General features: G+C 36.6%; 1 protein-coding gene across 6 annotated transcripts in view; it reads right to left on the minus strand.

The window, feature by feature from the left end:
* TBC1D5 (TBC1 domain family member 5) overlaps positions 1-25,888 on the minus strand; it is a 321,851-nt gene that overhangs the window by 192,610 nt on the left and 103,353 nt on the right. For all 6 annotated transcript variants that reach the window (XM_066991876.1, XM_066991877.1, XM_066991874.1 and 3 more), the window contains one exon: positions 960-1,094. In XM_066991876.1, the coding sequence (XP_066847977.1) occupies positions 960-1,059 (100 nt within the window). In that variant the 5' untranslated portion in view covers positions 1,060-1,094. Of the gene's footprint in view, positions 1-959; positions 1,095-25,888 lie in introns of those variants that run through there.

Consider the following 25,888-nt stretch of genomic DNA (forward strand, 5'->3'; position numbering starts at 1 on the left):
AGCTTTATTAGTAAGCACTGGTAAACATAAGATTTATAGACAGATACACCCACACAGAATGGCTGATATGGGTGAGGGACTTAAGAAATGTGACAAAGTTGTTTCAACTCCGTAATTTAAAATAAATTTTTTATTTTGCCCTCCTGGTACATGTGCTCAATGACTGGAAAATTACAGGTAGTTAAGGTGCCATTGTGTATAACTGAGTACTTGAGGAACGTTTTCATGACAAGGATCTCAGCTTCTTGTTAAGCTTATCGCTTTCTTCGAACCAACTATACTGTCACTACTAGCAAATTAGTAGAGAAGACGAGCAACACAGACATCCATTGCATTATGCAAGCAGCTTGCTCTCACTGTTCATTAGAGTCTTCCAAATACTGCATTTAATTAATTTACCTAGGGTTATAAAGTAATTTCTACCTTTAGAGCCCATTCATACAGCTTACCTCGACTTCCAGTATTTTTTTTAATGAGAATATTTTCAGATTTTCTTATTTGAAGAAAGTGAGTTAAACAAGATTTGGAATTTTTGCCTTTTTATATTTATATAATCTTCTCTAAAATAATACTTTGAACTTTATCACAGTATTAAAGAAAAAAAAGTAAAATAGAAAAACTCTAAAAGCAAAGCAATGTAAAAAAGCCCATGTTTCAGAAAGTAACAAAGCCATGCTGCATTTCAATATTCTTATGCTGAAGTCAGTGTTTGGTTTATGATTAAAAAAGGATGACAGCGCATTAAACATTTGGCTAATGTTTCTGTCTGTAATTGAAAGTTGACTTTTTGTGGTTTTCATTAGTGTCAGAGTGCTCTACACACACTCTGTGAAATGTTCTTTAAGTTGCCCTGTTCAACTTCCTTGAGAGAATTAAACAAATTATGACAGGTACAGTTACCATGACACACTTATGTAAGGTTTCTATGTATAAAGTTTAAAAAAAATTACAAAACTCACCTTCCTCTGGTTTGTTCAAATAACTCTGCAAGGGATCAATGCCTATTTCTTGTTCCTCTGTTTGCAAAGGGTGACTAGTTTCAGACACAGAATGATACATACTGGCAAGAGTAATTTCCACCGAAGGATATTTATCTGAGGAAAAACAGAAAAACAAACACTCAGTGTTTCTTTAGCTATTTTGCAATCACGCAAGTCAATATTGAAAATGCTTAAAACCTTTCCTTATTTTTCAGACAAAACATCACCATTAGATGTTGAATAGCAGAATAATGGTATTTCCATTCAAATGTTTTATTATTTGGAGTCCAAAAGAATTGTTATAGTACCTCCTGACAATCACACTGCAACTAAAATACACATATGGTTTTGAAGGACTATGAGAGCTGGGGTAGGAACGTCTTTCCTTCCTTTTCCAGCTTTTAGTCTGATTTTAGTTCCTTTTATTCTGACTCTAGGGAAAATTGATGCTAGTCCTTCGCAACAGTGAAAGTTATAAAGCAAAGCTGAGGTAAGACCCATCATCACCCTTCTGGACTCATGACACCTCACCCTAGAAAAAATTTCTCTTTTAACCCCTTATATTTCAGAAACCTTGGGTCAAATATGAGACAACAGGAAGAGGGATGCAAACATATGCAAAAAAGAATGAGACAACATTGATCAGTATGATGGGTGATTTCAGTTTTATTGAGATTTATGTTAAGTTTCTAGAAAGGTGGTGTTAAAGAAGCATTTGAAGAAACTTAATCAGCTGGTTAGTGAATATTTATGAAGAAGTTCTTCCAAAATTAAGGACAAAAGGAGAGAAAGTATATAAATGAAAGCCCAGCAAATGGGTGATACGGGTTCACCATTAAAGGCTGAATGGAATTCCAATCAGTATCACACAAGTGAACAAGAACGATGGTAGAAGTTCGTGTGAAGAATGTTTCAAGCTAATATTTGCTGCAATGAATAAGAAAATGCCAATAGAGGTAAAAAGCAGATGGTGTTATGGTCAGAGCAGCAAGACAGAGAAATGACCTTTCCAGTCCATTAACATAGTGCAAGAGTACATTTGTCAAGACTACATTTTGGTCACTGTACAGTGATTTATCAATAGCGTGAAAGAGATGGAGCAACACAGAACTATGGCAGCCAAATAGGTTTGATTTGCCCAAGCAAAGTAACTAGCAACCTATGTCTGCCATCTACTAGCAACCTATGTCTGCCATCTGAGTTTTAAGTATCACTTACTGTAACTGCTTAGTTTACAGTATCTTAACTTTCTAACTCCAAGAAAATAGTATTTCCAAATAAATATATAAAGATAAACACAAAGAGGTATTTACCAATCAGGATTGGTATATTATCAATTTAGAAATCACTTCAATTATGCTCTTCCTTTGGTTGTTACAAGGCATTGGCCATGTATGCTTAGCACCTTCAGTTTATCACTAATAAATGGAAAGTGACTAGGATTCTTAAGACTTTTCTAGTTTTATATCCTATTCATCAGCTTCACTGTCCTACTACGTTATGTGAAAAATGCAATAAATAAGATACAAAGCTAGCTGGAGCACTGTTAGGCATTACCTTCAAACCAATGCACCGTGTGGGTTTTGTCCCTCATTTGCCGTGGCATGGTGCTGAAATGATCACACCACCTCTCTCACTACTGCTTAGCTAGAACAGACCCTCTGAAGCTCTCAGGAACAAGCAGCCAGACACTGAGGGAAGGCAGGACTGCCTGCTTTTGCAGTGGTACAAGTTTATGTCAAATTATTACAATCAAATAATCACGGCCTCAGAGAAAATGCACCACAAACACAGCATGGCCTTGAATGATTCTTTGTACTAAGTCCAAAAAAAAAAAATATTGCGAGCGCAATTACACTTCGTGTGTTTATGTGATTTATTAACCATAATAATACAAAACACATAAATGATAACTTGGAGAAAAACATTTACAAACTTGCTAGCCACTTAAACATTTTGATGTTTAGCTGCAGTCTTGTGGCTACATATTATAGACAGATGTTTGTAACTACCTGATATTTTAAATAAATGAATGAAAAAATAAATTAAAAATGAATTTACTTTAAAAAACATTGTAGAAAGGGGTGTTTACAATTTTCTCCTTTTGGAATTTTAGTTGCTGCTCCTGTTCTTTGTTGCTGTATCATTGTTACTAGCTTTCTTACTGACCTTTTGGCTTTGTCTTTGTAAGACTTACAAGTTTATTTATACTGTCCTGGCAGAGTTTAACTTTTTATTGTTATGATCCTTCAGACCATATCTGAACAAGGCACAACTTGGATAGCCTTTCAAATTGAGAACCAGGCTCAAAACCACATTGTTGGCCTTTGCAGTTTTAGCAGCCACCACTTCGTTAAAACACAATGTGCTTCGGACTAACATTTTCTTATATCAGTAACACCATAAGAAATTGGCACTAGTAAGTTTGTTCTACATTCTTTTCTATTTCTACCTTCTCTCTCTCTCTTTTTTTTTAAATTCTCCCCAAATGCCATGCCTTTGCAACATATAAGAGCCACAATTTACTTTACAGACTGTTCGAACGGTTTTAGACATCTGAAGATATTTACTTTTGATACTCACACAGTGATTTAATCAGTTATTTGTGTTTGCTTATGGATACATTTGATTAGTTTTCCAAAAAAACCATCACTATTAGTCTTGTCACTCCATAGTCCACACGATTTTCTTCATGGTTTTATACTTACGTTCTTTTCAACTCTCCTAACAAAGAACAAAGGAAACTATTAAATAATTACGATTACTCTTGGGATCTTACTCCAAGAAAGATTAATTCTTTACAGGTTTGTGGTTGATTTGTAATGGCCTATAACATATTGCTTGTATTAAATAAGATGCAAGTTAAAAGCTTTTTCAATAAGAAACAATAAAAATGTTATTAAAATCATCTGAAGTTCAATTACTAGCCTCTAAGACTTGATACTGCCTACCTCGAACCTCAGTCAAGCTAGCAGTGATTCTGTTATCTATTCCTACCATTTTTCTCCAAAGATGAAGGGCTAAAAAAAAACAAACAGAGACCAGGCAACCTTCCCAGCGCTGGGAGTTCTACTATTCTTTAATATACATGCAAAAATAATTAGAGCTGCATATGAAACATTTATCTAGTTTAGGAGAATGAAAAGAGACACGAATCCACCCATGAGGCCAAGGCACGTAAGCTCAGAGTTTGGCAATGCTCCCTAAGAGTGAGAGCAGGGCAGGGCCTGGTGCTGTGTGACGCCTCCACTGAGGAGAGCTCCACAGGGCAGCTCCTCCTGGACCAACACCCCCAGTGAATGAACCCACTGTGGTTGTCAGCACTAGAAAAGGCAGCCTGTCAGTACGTCTGTCATCTCTCAGCCCAGGTTCTCAATGGAGACATCAAAAATCCCACAAAAGATGGGCTTAAAAACACGAATTCAGAACTCCATTGGACGTGAAAAGGATGCTGCGGAGATACTGGCTTGTAACACATCATACTCTCTCCACATGGCCTCCTTCACAGTCATAGATGATAAAATATCCACCTTACTGGTTTCCACCTTGTAACAACCTCCTTCTGCATACCAGAGATCAAGTACCTATTATATTTATTATCTACTAGCTAGAAATACAAGACAAAGGCAAAAGCCTACACGAAATCTGCTCTATCTTTAGCTGAAGCGCCAATGAAGTACCAGCCATCTGGACTGGAGCCGGGCAAAACCATGTATTACACAAACATAAAAGGACATCACTACAACCAGAAGAGTACAGAAGAGCAGAGTCATCTGTAATACGATTATAATAAATGCTCATGTAATAAACTGATTGTAATGAATGTTCAAATAGAAGTTGAAAAGTTCAAAATAAACCCAAACTTTGTAGAGTTCTTTTGGCAGTGAGACTGCTCACTACCACAAGAGCAAAATACAAGACTACCCTAATATGAAAAATTATTGTAAATTTAAAATCACTATTTCATAAACAACATATCACAATCTGAACACACTGTACTTCATTTCAAGCCATAAGACATCCATTTACCTCTTCATTTGCAACAGATATTGAAATGAGTATGGATAAGATGCATTGTTTCTAAAATAGTTACTAAATAATTTCATTTTTATTTTTTTTAAAAAACACCTCTAACATTTCCACTAACCATCAGTGTTTATATGGAACTTTAAAAATGATTTATTCAAACTATGAGCACAAAACACACCAAATCACACCTATATATTATTTAGTGAAGAACATTCATATTGTTTGGGCAAAATTAGAACATTTAATCAATCTCACAGAAAGTATTTAGAAGGTGCAACTGAATAGGTAAAACAGAAGTGGGAAATCCTGACCATTTATGATGACCATTTTCTCTGGAAAACCTGGTGGTGAACTGAAAGGAGAGGAACTACAGGCTGGACAAAGTCCTTAAGACCAGGGCAGAACTGCACAAATTCCAACACAAGTCTCCAAACCAGCTTCCTCTGCAACTTGAAACCACTCCTAGGGAAACCAAGAAGGTATATGGCCAGGACTGCAGGATTATTTGAACAAACAAGGTACATTCCTGAAAACTTACCCCACTCTTGCTTTCTGACATCCTGTTATCCCCAATCAAGCAAAAAGGTAAAGCTTTTAATTCTTGAAAAAAGGAAGAAGGGCATGTCCTATCTTGGAGCAAGAAACCAAACAATACTTTTTAATATTGGATATGGTAGGAATGAAAATTGGTGTATATCAATACCAGCAGCGATACTGGAATACGACATTTCTGAAAACTACTGATGTGTAGCAAAGTATTTAAATAACACTTTGTATTCATTCTATTAGACTGTATCATCCACCTTCTCCACGTTATCTTTGGGCCTTTATTTTATGGCATATAGCAAAGTTTACCATTTTAATTACTTAAATTGATGACAAGTAGAGGAAATACTTGTTTAGCTAAGTGATAAATTAGCTGCCCTGTGAAGTCAAATTGATTAAAATGACCTGACTAAAAGCAAGTGTCTGATGTCGTAATGGTCTTATGCATGTTTTGTTAAGTTTGACAGCATCATGTTATGAGGGTTCACAATTCTGCCCCTCATTTGCAGCTTATGAAGTAATCAAGCATGTTAGCACGCAGAAGTGAGTACTCTCCAGAATGCAAAAAAACATTTTAAAGTAAATATGGAACTAAATATTAGAAGAATAAACATGCATTGTGTATATTTCAAACAATGAAATACATATGACTTGCAAATGATCTAGAAACAGTTCCAGATGCTAAGTTTGCTTTATTGGCCAAATCCTAGGTCTTAGATGAATCCTTCTAAATGAGGGGGGAGAGAAAAAAAAAAACAACGATCCTTTCTCTGAATAGAAGGCTGAGCAGGAGACAGTGCTGAGCACGAACTTTGAAATATGAGGACCATTTTACTAAAGTTGGATACTTTAATTAGAAGGACACATGCTAACAGACATTTTGAAATTTCTGTTCCAACCTATAACATTCAGTGCTTTATTCTTTGCTTTAGGAGCGACTTAGGCCACATAAACCAACTATCTCACACCACCGAGCTCTTCTGTTCCCCTTCATTTGAGCCCACCTCTTACAGATCATACAACCCTTTACTACCACCATCTTTATTTAAATACAGAAGATCTACTGCCTGGGTTAAAAGTAGCTAGGATCAAGCCCAGCAGGGATGCTACTCAGCCACTTCCATAGGTTGTTACCACTTTCTGCAGAAACATGCTGAAGGAGGAACATTGACTAACTCTGAAGAAAGTGCACAACTTGACAAACTTTGACTAGCGTAAAGCAAGTCTGTTTTCTTTTATAAAATGTATCAGATTATGTATCATTAAAATAGAATGATGCAAACATAAAAATGGACTGACATGGAAAAGCAGATTAAAATTAACATCAGCTGGGGTCCAGAACAAAACAAACAAGATCAAGTCACTGATGGACAGGTTAACAGCCAGTGAGTCTGATGATCATGAAATCCAATTAATTTTGTCCCATTTAATAACATTTCCTGCATTTTAACTTCTGCCTGTCTAATCTTTAATACAAAAACAGAGTTACATTGGACTTTAAATAAGTTAATTAAGTATTAAAATCAATCATGTGAAAGTCTTAATATTTAATATTGTTAGATTGTATATCAAAGTGGTTTTATTATTTATTTACTCCAAACCTTTCCAGAATACTTCATGTGGCAACAGGGGGTCTGTATCTCACAAGATAAATGCATTTACAATGCCAAATAAATTATATATAAAAGCATTTGTCTTAATACATGTCATTCAATATTAAATATCACCCATTGGTACCACCCTGAAACCCTAATCCATTTTTACCAACCGCACATTTGTATTATTCAAATGTTGTCTATTAAATAGCTGTCTCAAGAGCCACAGTAAAGGAATACATACCTAAGAACAATTATCATAGGAGCTTTAAAGCACTGTCTACAGATTTAACCCTACAACTTTCATGTCTTAACAGTACTTAAACATGCAAAGTATGAATTCAGCAGTGAATTAAAATGTCAGGGAGAAGAAACAGTATAAATAGCCGGGGATCATGACAATGTATTCTCTTGGTAATTCATATGATAGTTAAAAACTTTTTAATGCTACGAGTTAAAAAATAAAACACAAAGCAAACCCACAAAACTATCCTAAGTAATATTCTCTTACTTTGGAAGGCATTAAATCTTCAACATATTTGTTACAAGCAGGGAACAAGTTCACACAGTTGCTAGCTTATGGTTTTCTTGAGGCTACATGACTTTGCAAGGTACCCTAGTTTCATTAAGGAAGAAATGCTCAGAGTAAATAAATTACAGAGGATTGAAAACCTTATGTAGTGTCGACCACCATACTCAATAACCATAGTCCTCTGCCAATCTCATCATTTCCTAAACTCTAAACCTATGAATAGTAACATTTGACATTTATTGAAAGGATGACAACTGAAGTACAGACAGCATCAACCAACATAAATTCCCAATTTTACAGTTATGTGCTCAGGTTTGGCACTATGTATCTAATAATACTACTAATAATGAATGAATAGGAGAAAATATCCAAAACCACTTTCAATTTTACAGCAAGAACTTCCTAAATAAAACCCCACACCCTCAACACAAAACTACATGTACTTTTTATGCAGGTTTATGTGACAGCCCCACAATGAGGTTGTTACGAGAATGTAACTTTGTTCCAACTTTGATTCCAAACAAAAAATACCAAAAAACCACAAAGCCAACAGCTAAACACAGGCCCTAACACTGAACACTCCTCCTACCCCCAGGCTCGACCCATTCAGTAGCAGATGTGAAAATGTTGTATTGCTGTATTTTCAACAATTTAAATCGAGAAAGATTCCTCCTAGAGGTGACAGGGTGCGGGCATGGCAGGTTTTGTTCCTCTGATGGGAGCGGTACCCTGAGGAGCAGCACAGCAGTAACAGGAGCTCTGACATGAAGTGGAGCAGCATCTTTGAAAAGAGTTTTGTTGACGACTTGAGGAATTTTCTATGTCAGAATATTTAAGGGACTGATGAGTAAACCCCACAGAACGTACAAATAACAGTGCTTCTTACGAGGGCCTACAGCTATGAGTGATACAATTATTTATAAAAGAATCCTTGAAGGGTAAAGAAGAGGCAGCAGGCCAATCTTGTAATATAGCAGCAGTCTGTTTACTAACAATGGTAATACAGGGAATAAACAAGAAGAGCTGATAATCCTTACACATGATCAAAATTATAACTTAATTGGCATAACAACTAAGATTTAACGAAATAAATCACATTACTAGAATAGTAATAAAGAGGAGTATTATTTGCTCAGAAAGAATATGTCAGTCAAAAGAGCGAGAGCAGTGCCTTGTAAACAGAAGTTATCTGCATTTACTTGGAAATCAATCAAGTAGAAGGCTGAGAACAGGGATAATAAAAGATGGTGACAGGAAAGACTACAACACTTGTAGAAGACATAATGGAAAAGGAACCTAGTTGGACAATGGCTGTCCATTAGGTTTTGGGAATAAGCTGGTGAAAGGGAATTTTTATTTCACTTGTTTGTGTTTTGATTTGAAGTAGGAGGTGGAAAAAGCAGATAGGTAGGTTACTGGATTAAACTGAACTGGATTCTAAGACAGGTAAAAAAAATCATCTCAGAAATATGGGATATTCTAATAAACAATCTTAGCAGCACAAAGTTCATGATTCTTAGGAAAGGAATGAGGTGGAAAAAAACTTGATAATACAAGGAACAAGGAACAAAGCAAACTTCAATAAATTCATAGTTTTTTTTTTTTTTAGGCAAAAAACAAAACCAAGGGAAGACAGCAATTCAGGTAAGTTAGCCAACTCTGTAAGAGACCTCTCATATTATATGTAGTCTATCCAATACAGAAGAAGGACACAAGATGGAATGACAGGAACTTGGCTAAACCGTAAGTGACCCAATGCTTACGTAGAAAGCACTAGGTAAAAAAAAGTAAAAATAAAAATAAACAGGTCAAATAATCCAGGCTGAGTGTATACAAGCACCAAATCACATGGTCAAATCAGAATGGCAAAGAACAAATAAGGTGCAATTCACAAGGAACACAAAGAACAAGAACTAAACATTCTTTATCATGTAAACATATACATAGGCACACTTCAGTAGGAAAAAGAAAAAAAAAAAAGATTTGATCTATTATTTAAAGGAAACGGACAGTTATCAAAGAAGTGTTTGCTAAACGATTCCACTGCAAATCAGATGGCTAACACAGCACCATTTAAAATATAAATGGTCTAGCTCAAAGAAAGAACAGATTAGAGTAGGTAAATCAGTTCTTTTCAAATCCTCAGATACAATTCAGTTTAAGGCAATTTCCTACAGTAGTTTTGACTAAATTGGCATTGTCCTCAAAGCGGGAAGTTCCATCCTCCTCCTCCTAAGTGACCGTTGGTACCCCTGTGCCACTTTCCCACTGCTGGCATAAGCATCTGCATTGAACCAGGTCAGTTACTTCATCTGGGTTGAAGCTATCCTGCCTAGAGTCAGTTTCAACCAAGACCAGTGAAGTCCTTGGACTTAGGTAGCATAACCAACTACACAAAAACAAGACGAGAAGAAACCAGTTAGGAATCAGTTGTGATGGAAAGGACATGAACAAGTAGATCACAATTTGAAAGTGAGTCAACAACATTGTATAACTTCAGAACAAACAAAATAAATTAATAAAAATGAGATGTAGCTTCATTTAGAGGTATATGAAGTAAAACTCCCATCAGCTGATGCTGTTAAGGCCAAAACTGCAGCAGTGTACCCGTCTTTAGACGGATAGCACAGGAAGGGCAACACCCAGCTGCTACAGGTCGAAGAGCAACAAGACTCATTAGGAGTGTAGAAAATATTATCTATGACATGATTGAAAAAATTGATGTTTTACTTTACTGAAAGAAAGATGGGAGAGAAGGAGAGGAATAATGCAGTAAGATTTCAAATCTTTACATCATTTAACTGTGAAGCTAGTTTCTTCTCTTACAGTAATCCAGAAGTGCTGAAAACCCTATTCATGTTAAAATGAATCATACAAAATTGGAAACGCATTATACCAAACAATCCCCTTGTTTATTTTACCTTAGAATGCATTTTATCTACCTGGTTGCAAAACAATTCAATATAATTTAAATTAAAGTGTTGTCCTTCCAAAGGTAGTTAAGAGATTAAAGTAGTTTACTGCTGTTTATGGTATGGAAATGACTGCTTTTAAGTATTTAAGAGTTTTACTTTCAGGAACACACAGGCACCATGCTATGCTACACACTTTATGATTTAGTAATACATATGTAACTCAAAGGGCCAAAGAATGTCAAGACTGAAACAAATCATCAAAACAGTGAACTGGAAAAAATGGCAGCTTAGCCTGCAGCCTTACCCAAAATGATAGTAACTAGCTTAGACACTAAAAGTGTATTCAACGAAATAAGTTTCTAGAATATCACAGCTTTAAAGTAGTAAGCAATTAATCTAGGATTCAGCCTTTATTCTTTCACTATTTTTAGAAAACAGTTTCCTACAGGGGTTGACAGAATTTTTATAGAAACACCAGCGTGTTCATGCACGTACAGAGGCATTTGCATCAAATATTTCTCTTCTAGTTTTCTCTTCTAGATATGCAGATGCTAAAGTTGCATGGCCTCACACTGAGGCACAAAGAAAGCTGGTCTAAGTCCTGCTAGCTAAGGAAAAAGGACACCATTTCATAGCCACCTTCAAAGGAGCAAAAAGAGCCACAATTTGTTTCATATCTTACAATGAAGTTACTACATAATGTGAAGAACCACAGCCCACGTTCACCTGTGCAACCCAATCTTTATGATTCAATGCAAGTGGGCACAACTGCAGAGGAAAACAGGGTGCAGGAGGAGAGCAAAGAGAAGGTGCTGCCATGTGCTTCCATTGCAACACAATTAATGCAAACACAAGGACCGCAAATGCAAGGCCTTCCAGTTACAGCCACTGCCAATGGGAGAGGGGCTTAACTTGAGCGCGTCTGAATGCCACACTCAAAGTGTCTAAGAGAAGAGCTTCAGAGTAGGGCTACCCCAGTAAAAACTATGCTGAAATTTGTGAATGCTCTCTCTCACACCCAAATGCTCAGTCTCAAGACATACTCTACACAAGGCACAGTACTCATTTCAATAACCTGCTCATATAATGCCTGCTCAGAGTGCTTCTCTTCAGCTTTGTCACATCAGGAGCAACAAAAGCAGGTTGGCTGCTTATAAGCCACTCCAGGGGCTCAGCATTTTTGTAGAATGCATACCTAGAATGCAGTGGGTTTCACAAGCAATTCCTACATAAAACAAAATGTTGAAAAACAGGCAACCCCTAAGTCTTGGAAACACAATGTATAGATGAAAGATGCTAACCTTAGCTGGTAGTTGACTGCATGAAAGCACTCTGTACCAAAGTATCACTACTGCTGTGATTAACATTTTACTCTTTTTTATTTTTTATTTTTTTTTAGTATGCATGTGCCACTTTGTTCCATATTACTGCAAGTTTTTCTTCCTTTTTCAGGCAGAGAACTCTGCTGCTGCTGCATTTCTTGTGTTTCCGCTGTTCAGGAACTCAGCACTAATTCCTGCTAAGGTTAGGAATATAAATGGCAGAAAATTATTGTGCAACACCCTTCCTTCTTTAAAAGTTTTATCTCCTAATACAGTGCTATCCATTACCACTTATTTTCCTGTCCCTTCCCACTCTCATACTCTCCTTTCAAATTGTTGAGCAGCTGGATGACATGTTCTGTGCTTTCCTGTACATACACATCAAACTGTCACGGGAACATGTGGCAATGCTGAAGTCTTCGGCACAGAGAAGCTAGGCAGACAAGGTCACTGCAGCATAACGATGTCTATAATGCACTGTTACTTACAAGCATTTATTCCCCCTAAAATATTTGCTATGCAGTCTCCGCTTGTTGCCAGAACATGTAAAACACAGGCACAGAAGTCACCAGCATGAGCAGCATCGTACATCAAACATACCTTGGCAAAAATGCCTCAAAACCTGAAATACATGCAGGTCTTAAAAGGCAAGTATGAATGCAGTACTTCACAAGTCTACAGAAAAACAGAAATCTGGCTCTACAAAGAAATATTTAATTCTGCAGAATGTTAGAAATGTACTCCACAATTTACAGCAAGAATAAGAATTTGTAATATAAATTAATTCAGAAGTAAGGATAGAGTCTAAAGGGGAAAGTATTAATAAAATCAAGTTGCAATTTATTAGTTAAAAGGGCTTTTTGGTTTGGCAGTGAATTTTTTTTCACCAGAAACAGCTGTATGCATCGACTTCTACTCTCTTTACCCTAAGTCCTGGTTTTACTTTGCTTTAGAAGTGGGTCAGTACACGCTACGTAGTAAGAAGCAAAGCCTTACTTCACACAACTTTCTTTGACTACATGTAAGTAGGAGGGCAAGACCTTAGACAAGACCTCAAGTAGCAGCAGGCTAAGGGATTAGTTGCCCTGACAATTGTGCATTATGTTCTTCTGCTCTGGACAATCAGAGCGGAACACCAGGTAGGATTCTCTGAAGCTTTTTGATTTTTAATAGGTAATACAATACACTGATGGCTTCTAACTATGTTAAGCTTAGTTGAGAGCTCTCTAATTCACCAACCACTATGACATGACAACGTCCCAGTATTGTCTGGATACCAAGTTACCTGTGTGTTACAGACAAAAAGGAAATGGAATTCCCACAAAACCGTAAACAGATTTGAAGAATTGTACTGGAACAACAGCTGTCATTATGCTTTACTGAAAGCTCGCAACACCTTTGAGGCTAAGCTTTTAAGCCAATTTTATTAAAAAAATATAACAGATGTAAACAAGATATGGTTAGATGCCTCTTTGATTAAATTTTTCCAATTGTTTTTAGAAAGCCTTCACAGACAGTTTTCCTCTCTGTGTCAGATAAACCACTGTGACTTTTTAAGAATATTTAATGTGCAAACCATGATAACATTAACACTGGCAATCCTCCTGGACAAAACAGACATTTTCACATCTTTTGTTGCTCCCCCCCCCCCCCCCTATTTGTCCTGACCAATTATTTTTTTCTCTCGAAACAGAAGCAATTGCTTTCACATTTTTTTTATCCTGCTGCAGACTCTGTATGATCTCATACTTAAACTGGTGATGTGCAGAAACCTAGGATAATGTCGTTTTTGCTATGTTGTTGCGTTTCTGTCAATAGTTAAGTAGAGAAGTGACCAAACAGTGGCCACGCTGTGGATCACCTAGAGAACTGAAAAGACTGAAATCAGAATTTTGAACTGGATCCAGAAGGAAATGGAAAGAATCCAAGCATACAGAATACAGGTGTGATCAGTTCTCACTTGTCTTTTTTACTTAATAGCAAGGCTGTGCATCTTGGAGCACCTAAAATTAGTAGTTACTTCAGAAAATTTTGGTCTGTCATGTATTATTCACCTTTCTTTCTCTCCTAAAAGGAAGACATAAGATGGCAGTAGCAAGTGCTCTTAGCTTCCTAATGGAAAAGGAGTAAAAACTTGACTGAGGGGACAGATCTTCAAAGAGAGGTGACAGACAGAGATTGCCGAGCTGAGACGACTATTCTCTGTCAAACAAATACTGCAATTCCACTTGTTGCCAGGAAGCAACAAGCTTCTTGAAGCTTACAGACTTCACACGAAGGCACCAGATCCTCTGCATGCTTCTTCAAATACTTGTGCTTGGGAGGTTCTCGTTCTTTGCTGGCTGAGAAAATGGAAATCCTTTTCTGCTTTAGCAGCCACATTTATAAGCAAAGCACTGAATGCAACAAAACCAGTTAACTTTAACATTATCTGCCATTTTTGGCTTTAAGGTTTTGACAGGACCTCATCAGATATGAGAGCCAAAACATAGAAATAATTGAGATGAAATTATTTAGAAAGACAGAAAATCACTCCTTCACCACATTACTCCAACTCATCTTTCTCCCCTCAAAGAACCCCACATAAGCCTCCTCTTATCCATTCAAATAACTGAACAATATGGTATTTTTAACAAAGTTTTCTAAAAAATGTCAGCTAGTATACCTATATAAAGTTAGCCTTTCAAAAAATATTTTCTTGCCTCCTTTAAATTCAAGATTGCCTCTATTCAATGTGGCTTTTTCACTGCCTTGAGTTTGGAAATGGCAGATAAAAGAAGGCAGTCTCACCTTCCACAGAAATGCACAGTTTGGCTTTTAAAAGGCAAGGAAGAGGATTAATTTACATTCTTTTTCTCAAAGCCAGTAGGAATGATCATGAGAGATGTGCAGGGGACGAATGGATATTTTAGGAGGTTCTCTTGTGGTTCATTATATCAGTGGTCTTAAAGACATCATCTGAAATAACTACACTGGTTTTCATTCCCATGTAGTCCTTGTACAAACCAATATGGAAATACTTAAATTTTAATACAGCAATTATTTAATTTAAGACCAGTTTTCCTAATTAAAGGCATGCAGTCTGTCATTTCTGTCCCACAACTTACACTCATATAACACTTCTGTACAAATTAAAACCAATTTAATCATTTTGATTCTAGTTTATATTTAGACAGTCCATCATGAAAGAGCCCAGAGCCCAGCCTAACCTAGGTCCTCTGTATGCCATATGTATCTGCAATCTATTACATCAATCAAAGCAGCTCACAGTTCAGACTATGTATACATGAATAAATGTACTTTACCTAGAGGTCAAAATAATTTCTGTAAGAGCACAGTATATTTTCTTGTTTTTAGCTACCTCCCACAACCACGAAGTATAAAAATTTAACAAGCTGTAAAATAACAAATTGAACACCATACATCAAGTTTCTTTACTGTCATGCTAGGAATGTTATAATTATAATCAGGAATACACTTCAACTTTAACTCTGTTTTTACTCTTTACTCTTTCTACATTGTGGCCCATCGTGGCCTATGCCAGTTATATTACAAAATATGAGTATGGGAAGGAAAGGTGAAAAAGCAATCAATTCTGCTACTCTGAGATCACATATGTAGGAACTACGTAGTAGTTTGGGCTTTTTAAGATAGGAAAAAGAAAAAAAAGATGTAGACACCATCTCAGCTTTTGCAACCACATAATACAGTCTGAAGGATCACCATGACAGTGGATAAATTAGAATTTCACTACACCATGAAGTCTGAACTGTTTCTTAACAAGATATGAATCAGTGTAGTTCTGATTTGACAGAATTGTGGGACTTTCAAAGCTGCACTTTCAATACATTAAGCACAATAGCTAGGATTTTTCAAAAATGTTTTAGAAACGCTGAGAAATAAGGTAGGTTGAAATGTATATATATCACTACATTAGTCTCATGAAGAGAAAGCTGCAACATAAATGAACTGAAAAAGGCAGGAATACTTGTCTACATAGGGTTGGAAAAAAGAGATTGCTGAACTGTTGGTCTTCCACTTTAGTGCTTATTTCTTTTCCAACTGGACAGAAACTATTCCTTTCCTAGACACTGGACAATATTAAGCATATGAGCATGAAAGTTTAAAAAAAAAAACCTCTACAATTTATTATTCTTTCTTCAAAATAAATATTGATAGCTGAAATAAAAAGCCAATGAATGCATTATATTTCTGGTAAGGATTTGGGAATGTGATTTAAATATACTATTTGTTACTGTGACTCCCACTAGACAAGGTTGCCCAAAGCCCTATCCAACATGGCCTTGAACACCTCCAGGGATGGGGCATCCACAGCTTCTCTGGACAACCTCTTGCTGTGCCTTACCACTCTCACAATAAAGAATTTCTTCCTAATATCTAATCTAAGTCTACCCTCTTTTAGGTTAAAGCCCTTACTCCTTGTCCTATCCCTACAAGCCCCGATAAAGAATTCCTCCCCAGCTTTCCTGTAGGCCCCTTTTAGGTACTGGAAGGCCGCTGTAAGGTCTCCCCAGAACCTTCTCTTCTCCAGGGTGAACAGCCCCAAGTCCCTCAGCCCATCTTTGTAGAAGAGGTGCTCCAACCCTCGTGGCCCTCCTCTGGACTCCTAGTAAAGGAGAGGTCTGCACGTATACACCTTATCTTCATCTCTGAAAAATAATTAAGACATACCAGATGCTGTAAAATGACTTTCTGAAATATACAAATTAAAGTATCTAAAAGGCCGTCACAAAGCACCACTGAGGAACTCTAATTTTACAAGAATGAAATCTATAGCTGTGGTATTCCAAACAACCACAAATCAAACAAATCTTAAAAACAAAACAAAACAAATCTTAATTTTCTTGAGCGTACATATGTACAATGCAACACAATTAAAATTGTAACTCCTTTTAGAAGAGAACTAATTTTGAGTTATAAGTCTAGATGTCAGCCCTTAATGTTATAAAATTATAGAGAATAAGGAGGAAACGGAGCTGATAGTGCATATAAATACGACTGTGTATTAGGCTGCATTTAATTACCAGTTCAAACAACAACCTGATCTAACCTTTGACAAGTAAAATAAATGTTCTGAATAATTCAACCAAAGCAAACATTTGCTGTTAAATGCTGGCTAATTATAGTAAGAGTTGTACAGAGAGGAGGAAAAAATCCAAAAGAGATGGTAATTTATACACTTCTGCAATTGCTACAGCTATTCCTTGAAACCCTTGAATATTTGCCATACAGGATATCTTCTAAGTATCTAGTTTGGGAAACACTTGTCTATGTTTAAAAGAAGAAGCACTGTATTAAAATAACTACCCTTGATCTATGAGTATCAAATAAATAGTCCAAATACGTAAAGGAAGGTAACGTGAATTTCCAGAATATCTGCCTTTACTACTGTGGCTTTCTGGTACGAAAGGTCTCAGTTTGTAATGCTCTGTATCACAATGCAAGATAAGAAAAGGGCAGAATGAGGATTCGTCTTTTCAGAAGTCACAGTACAGAATCACAAAGTCTCACTGCGGGATAGGAGAGTACAGTTCAGTCATGTCCAATGCACTTTTGAATACAAGAGTAATAGATTATTTTAAATTCTTTCTTTACATAAACACTAGATCAACAGTTAAATGACATAAATAATCCACACAGAGTCTTTAAAAATCACCCCCCTCCCCCAAGAAAACCATGTAATGATGAAGTAAGTCCATCACTATTACTTTTTCGGATATACTATCTGTATGAAATATTGAGGTTTCAAAAAGAAGCTAAAAATCTATGAAAAATAAAATATATATGACAAGGACAAATACTTAAAGTCAGCATGATTCCAATAGCAGAACAGCAGTAACTATGAAATTGAAACCATTAGAAAAAAGGTGTTTTTTTTTTCCCGGCAGCATATGCGCCTTCCACTTGTAGACTATTTTTGAAGAATTGAATGGCTTTTGCTATCTTTGGGGCCAAGAATTTCACTTATTTATGTGATGAAAAGTTAGCGGTAGCATCAGCTGTCTCTCCGCATGCACAATAACTACGGTTCAGAAAAACCAGAAAACCATGAAAATTTCACGGACAAGCAATGTATGGTAAACGAAAGAAGCCTATAAATCCCTAATCTTGAATATATATTAATATTTGAAGGCTTTATATAATCTGCAAAGTACAAAGTGAAAACCATTAAAAATATTAAAACTGACTGTAAGTATGCTCCTCTCTTTTCCCAAAAGTAATTTGTGTGCGGATAAGTTCTGGCCACAAGTTTCCAAGACAAACATATTATTTTTAAGTTACCTTTTATATTTTCATAAATATTTAAACTCTCCCTGAAATTTTAAATATGTTTATAGAGACAAGAATGCTCACATTCTTAGCCCCTTATAATGAAAAAATATGAATTAAACTATTTCTTACTCACTGTAACAGAAACAATTTTTAAAAGAAAAAGACACATAATAAATTCACAAAAAAATTTACCACAGATTGTTTACTTGATAATGAGGCAGGTGGATTCGAGAAATTCAAGTGGATTTTCTAGCTTACAGTGTAAACTGAGTATTGGAAAATTGAGTTTGAAGGTCATTACTATTCTTGCTCCATAGCACAAGATAAAGTCTTTAAGCAAACAAAGTAGAAAAGAATTTGACAAGATCCATGCCTGACACTCTGGAGAAATTCAAGTACAGAATTAATTTTACACTGTATCTACTGCTTTATGCCAAACAGACAGTGAAATGCACTGTTTTTTCTTAGGCTCAGGCGTCCATAAAAACATACTCAGCTGTATTTGGACAGGACAGAGGGAAATCTTAGGCAGTGATTGGTAAATGCAATAAATCAACTCTTACCAGCTATTATCCTTCACATAAAACTGGAACAGATCTCTAGAGTTGTCATGCTTTTTGCATTCTGTACTTGAACTATTTTCAGGTTCAGCAAATTAAACTTAGCTAATAGATGATACCTTTATCTTTCTCTAAATTAAAAGGTAGGAAGAAATACAGACAGGCACTCAATTCTATGATGTTATCTTCTCCAAGACACCTGTATTTTACACAAACAACAAAATAAACGAAACTAGCCCAGGTTGTGAGGGCTGGTGTGAAGATTGCTTTTTGATGGGTAGGCATGAGTCCCATACTTCCACAGTATTGTATGCTTTTAAGTGCAACATTAAATATCTAAACAAGAAATTAACACAATATTAAATAATTACATCTGATAGGAACACTGATGGAAGTCAGTGCTTATCAGGTAAATCATAAGAATGAATCACCACATTACGCAAAATTCAAAACTGAATGCTAGCATACTAAAAATATTCTCTTGGCCACAAGCTGCGAGGAATATTCACTGTTCCTGGATATCATCTTACATATCAATCTGATATAGCAGGTGGTGTACCTGGAAGAGTGATTATAACCACATAATTTAGGTACATATGTACGCATACTTCAGCATAAACCAGCTAGTATCGTTACCCAGTGTGGCACACCTGGTGGACAATTTGTCCGAGTCCCAACGGTATCTCCATGCAGACCACAAAGGAGAAGAGGAACATGATAATGTTGAAGTTAGGCAAGCTTCTCCCCTGACCTTCTGTACCAAATTTTAACACTGAAGTGTTAAAAAAAACCCTACAGTTAGCCCTTTAGATCCACATTTTTGTTTAACAGGTTACAGAAAAATCAGAATTAGCAACAAAATAAAAAGTAGAACAGATAAAGTAACATATTTTATAGCAAAACTGCTATTGCTGTAAATTGCTTGTGAATTAATCCCACCTTTCACCCTGGTCAGTCGGTTATTGTAAGGAACAATTAATTTAGTCTGTACTGGAAGATTCCTGCATATTTTAGTTTGCACGTACTTGTAAGGTCTTCCTGAAGAGAATTCACTTTTGTGTCGAACGGCTTTGTGATGTGGATTAGCCTCCACAAGGGATCTAAATTGACAATAATGAATTCATTTTATATAGTAGGCTAGACTTAAATGAGAAGTGAAAGGCCAGTGCCAACAGAGTTCAGTGATCAGCCACTGTTGTTCTCTATATAATTTACTGGTTGAATTTAATAATTACAGAGTTGCCTTGATAATCTCTAGCTGCAGCATACTGGAATGAGAGGAAGAGAAAACGTTTCTTGTGTTAATAGGAGAATTGATTTTTTTTTTATTTAAATGCAGACCCACATAAACTGCAAACAGAGTATTTATAACGAACATCTAAGAACACTGACACTGGTTTAAACTAAAATTAATTTATATCACTCAAATCCGGAAAAACATAATTTCAAGCCTTGATCTTATTAGGATACTTAATGTAATCTTATTAGAATGTGAGCTTCTATATATCAAAGTGTTTTATACATTGCAAATATATTTTAAAGAGCTCCAATAAACATTACTAAACAATTCACTGCTGATCTCCAAACGTAGCTTCACAGGGGCAGATTACTGGCTCTGTGAGCAGCGCAGCAGGCGCGGCAATGCCTTCGCACTGGCTGTACTCTTGTTGCTCCACAGCACCGAGAGTCACAGGGAAGCTGGGGAAGTTTCCACGATTTTCTCGTCTCTTAACTGCCTGGGATTTAGCACAGAGCAGCCTGTTTTCCAAAAGGACGGAGTACCTACAGCTTCAGCGGAAGCAAATGTGGAACATACATGCTTAAAATTTCAGAGACTCGGGCCTAGTGCCATCTCCACTGAAAACGCTGCCAGAAATGTCACTCACAGAATCCACGCCTGCCACTCCGCAGAGCTTCGGAGAGGCTTAATGATGGCTAGCAAGTACAGAGAGCAGACCTAGCTCAGGAAAAACAACAGAGAAGCAGGCAGCAGGAAGGCGATGAGCGCTGTCTGCACTCGTACCCCCACTGGCACGGTGAAAGCAAAATGGTTAAGAAACTGGCAAGGCTGATGTCAAAAATGTAAATGTTTCTAAGGACTGGAGCAGACCTTAAGAGATACAGTTTTTAATCTCATTCCAAACAGTTTCAATACTCCAACATTAATGTATGCACATATATATTAATGAAGCAGACATGTTAATCCCCCTGATGTCGATGTCTATGAGGCATCTTAGCTCTTACTTCCTTCACCATCAGTCGCGTGTAAGTAACATACTGTGGCAACATATGAATAGTTTATAGCTCTGGCAATGAATGAATGAATGAACAGTGACCTAAACCCAAGCAGCAATTAAGGTTTCTGTTTCCTTACCCATCAGCTATTGCATATATTCACAGCAAACAAGTGTGTTTTTCTGACATGCACACTTGTCTGTTAATAAGTTAAAGAACTATTTCAGTCAAGAGCCTTTATGTTTTTCCCCTACACGCTTCGTTTCTTGCTACATGCATTGGAGTTTTGCTCTGATAGAGATGCTGATGACAAGCCAAGGAAATGGAGGTGATAGCTGCCAGGGACTAAGGTAAAGACTGCTACAGCACTTTGCAGAAGCACAAACCGCCTGCAGTTGTTTCCCTACGTAAGCTTTCTGAAAAGGGCACCGAGAGCTTCCAGTTAGCACTTCCATTTGATTTTAGTATACAGCTGAACACCCCTTGCATGACTTCCACAGACTACCGGGAACTATGAGGAAACAGGAAATTTCCAACATTTTAAACTGCAACACACATGAAATAATTAACTGGGGGAGAGGCTTGGGTGTTTTTGTTGGGTTTTGTTTTGTTTTTCCTCTATGGGCGATGAAGAGAAGAAAACACAATGGGCTTCACCTGTTACTCTTCACAGGCTGAGTACAAAATAATTTTAATAAGGTATTGAACGTTATCAATACAGTATTGAACATTATCACACAGTGTGCAGAGATGAATTATGTTCAAATTCACTCCAGTGGAACTAAATTCCAGTTGCAGAATCTTCTTACAGGAATCTCTGAGAGCAACTGCTGGCTTTTCAGGGGCCAGTGGGCATAATTTTAAGTAAAAGTAGTTAGAAAAAATAGTTTCCATCTGTAAACAGAATCACTGACACAGTCTTACCTGTCAATGAACACTACAGAAACCCGTTTTTCAAATCTTTTCTCTCAGTTTAAAAACTGACCCCATTTTCCCTGTTGTCTATAATATACAGTTCTAAACTCTCAGCCCGTTAGTCTAGCGAAAAATGTCTCTGCAAAAGTAAGCTGACGAAAATGAAGACAAACCAGACCAAAGAAAAGAATCAGATAGCTGTTAGTACATTAAATGAGCATTGCACTAACACATTTGTCTTTGTGGAAAGTAGAGAAACAGAAGGAAAGCTATCTGCTTTTGAGATAAGTGCATTTCTTTCTCTTCTATACTAGGTTTTCTAGATGTAACGGTGCAATTTTATTTTACTCTTTTTTTAATCAAATAATCAATATGGATAATAGGTCGAGGGAACTAAGAGTCTACTTAAGTGCATAGTGGATGATTGGCTCCTTTATTCTTGAAGGTAGCATCTTGCTGTCTTGATTTTGAAGTCAGAATTTGTAGGGAATATGTATTTGATAACTAAAGTTTAATTCCCTACATTCCACGGACAGGATATGTTACAGAAATGACCAATCCTCATCATTCAGTACTGAGATTAGCTCTGCCCCTTCCAACATCAGTTCTGAATCTATGGTGTGTATGAGGTATGTATGAATTTAAATTATACACATAGAACCGCTTTTCTCTAGCGCCTATGTTCTTAGAATAACAAGGTATGACTTTTCAAACCTTTGCTTCCTCCCAGCTTTCAAGTAGTCAGAAACATGCGTGTACCTGTGTATGGGGGTGGGTTAATGGTTTATGTAATGCATACCATACTTTATAGGTAAAACACTATATTTGCAGGATAAAGGATATGAGAAAATTCTAATAAAAGAAGGAAGAATTCTAATATTCTATTGTAAGCAGGAAAGCAAGAGAAGAGTTTACAAGATCATACTTCTCAGAACATAATTATTTTTTGCATTTGTGAAAGACTTTATCAGAAACAACCTGTTATGAATATTAGCTTAATTTACCCTAAAACAGTCAGCTAACAGCGAAGAAGCTGGTAAGTAAAAAGGCTTATAAACTGCCAGTATGTAATAGGGGCAAAACCAGAATTTGTTCCCATTGCCAGCGGCAAAAGCAACAAAAGAGTAAAATGTAAATTTAAAATGTAGGTAACACTGAGTAAGAGCTGACTGAGAAGAAACATTATGTGACAGTGACTATACAAAAAAGGCTAGCTGATGGCACTGACAAGAGCAGAACGATTTGGAAACCGAAGATTCTCCCGCTCCCTCTACTACTATTTTACCAAAATCACGAGTGGATCCTATCTATGTAGGGAGAAGAGCAAATCTAGCAAAACTGTGAAAAGAAATAGCGAGTTAATCACGAGTCCTAATGGTTAGAGACTTCTCTACTGTGTGTAATGCCCTCCTAGATATACGGGAGTCATTCTAGAGCTGCTCTGTAGTACTGTTTTCGAGACGCTCTGAATCTGATTATGAGATATACTGCAAATTTACAAGGCATTAAGATAGCTTTAGACTCCCTTCCTGTCTTCTTTCTCTGCCCATCCTCCCAGAATATTAATTTCACTTTTATTCTTGAGAATTATTTAATTAGAAATTAAAAATCATGTAACATTACAGGAGAGTTACCAATTCAATTTTTAGCTTTCATAAATAATGATCTGTTTTCATTTTTTCTCATTTTAGAACTTCCTTGTATGTATTCACATACCACATTTCAACTTTTCAGAGCTGAGAAGTTGAATGGATATTGGAGGAGACCACTAGAGGAGAATGGGTTTGTACATGATAAGCCAATATATTTCTAGACTAGTTTTGGACATTATCTGGAAAATATTGCTGTATTAAGGAATAAGTTTTTCAAGGGTCACATGCACCAAGTTCAGCATGTATTACACAGCTATTTAAAAAGCAGCATTAACATACTCCTGAATATATTTTGTTCATGTAATTATATGCTCAATTCAACATGCCCACACAACATTTACATACAACTAAAAATGTAAAAACTCACAGAAAGCAAAATCTTTCCTGTACGATGCTCCTGGATAGCTTATGTTCCCCCTTCTTTCTTAAAACCACATCCAGTAATATTATTCAATATTATTCAAAAAAGAAACTTGCACGTCACGTGCCCTCCAGGCTTAAGAGTATCATGTAAGTATCTACAAAAATTACAAACAGTAATAGGAAATTTCATGGACAGTATACACAGTTATTAATATTATCTGTTCTATTAGGTCCCAGTGAAAACATCTTATTAGTTCTACAATTAAATGATTCAGAAACCATCCACACTATCTTTGCCTTTTAACAGTTCCAATCAGTAGCAGATCTAGGTGTAATCAACAGCAGCAGGGGGCTTTAGGAAGCAAAACACAACAAAAACAGTAGGGATCTTTACTAGTTTACAGTAATTGATACAAGGAGATGTTGTATGTTACTGCAAGTTAGCCCAAGATATGGAAAAGCTACGTGAAAATTCCCTGTTATCTACAACTACTGTTTCATTATAGCAACAGCAATACAATAAGCTTTTAAGAAAAGCATTATTTAAAGTTTTACTGAATTCCTCACTGGTCTAGAAGATTTTCTTTATCTCCTTTTTGCCCTTTCCATTTTATGTTTTCTGTAACAAGATCAATATTTGGGTTCTTATCTTCAGAATCCATAGATGTCACCCCTCAAACTTGTGAGTGGGCTGCACGAGTGATATAAAGTCCCTCTTCTGTAGGAGTTGAGCACATGGTCTGAACAGCACTTTTAGCCCCTGCTATGCATGGTAGCAAAACTATGTTTCCCATATGTTAGTGCTGACAGGCTGACTGATATAATTTCAACTCAAAGAAACTTACATACAAGTTATTTTTATGCTTTTTAATCCCTTCTCTCTATTAACAGTGTCCCAGATATAAGAAAGGAATACATTAAAGAGAGACTGATAAGTGGTGCAATAATTGATGCACCCTTTTGAGTGCTAGGACATCTGCATAAAACAAGGCCATTGCTTTTCTGATGTCAAGGATCTTGGGATAGTTCCAAACGGTAAGTATGTAAAACCTAAGCTTTTAAATTCCCATTGATTTTAAACACAAATGCAAAGAAATAAGCATTTAAGTATCTTTTTGGATCTACCCTTGCTACCAACTCTGAAAAAAGATTAGATCTAGCTGTGGCCACATTGCACTTATAAAGGACAACCGCTGAGCATTTGATAGTGAAAACCCACATCTTCACATCTGCAACATTCCTGACCTTGCAAAGTTGCAAGTTTGCATAAAAAGAGCAATCTCACTTTTGGACTGTGGCACTCACAGAGCCACAGAGTTCTATATGTACATCACCTCATCTCCTCTGTAGAAGCAGAGGAACCAGCAAACAGTCTGTGGGCCCCTTTCTTGGTGGGCAGGTGCAGACATGAAAAATTCAAAATCTGTTACCAACTAGTCACACAGTGATCACCAAGTATCAGAAAGTCTTGTACCCACTTAAGCCACCATAAGTAGCCTCTTAAAGTGCAGAAGTTCAGAATTACAAAAGTATATCCAATTAACTACCTACTACTTGAATGATTTTATTCTTTTTAATAGTTATCGTGTAAGTGTCAGCAAAACCTACTGTTTTAGCATGCAGCTTAATGAGAAATGTAAGAGCAGAACATGTTGGAGTCAAGCCACAAGGGAAAAAGCATCAAGTGCAATCGCCTCCATACTTTTGCAAGAGTGCCACAGTTCTCATCCAGAAGCTGCCAGCAGTGGATGAAACACATCAACTATTTCACATCTGCCCACAGAAGAGGACATTTTCCAAATGAGATGTATATGATCTAGTGGGAAAGCAAGATGGAGTCACACAAGCACAATCAATTCCAGGATCAGAATGCAGATTTCTGACGGCAGTGGATGAAAAGGGGTGGCAGCTTTAGAGGTAAAGAGAGCACTGTTTCACTAAAGCAGCTAG

This window comes from Anser cygnoides, chromosome 2, assembly GCF_040182565.1.
Source record: "Anser cygnoides isolate HZ-2024a breed goose chromosome 2, Taihu_goose_T2T_genome, whole genome shotgun sequence".
NCBI lineage: Eukaryota > Metazoa > Chordata > Aves > Anseriformes > Anatidae > Anser > Anser cygnoides.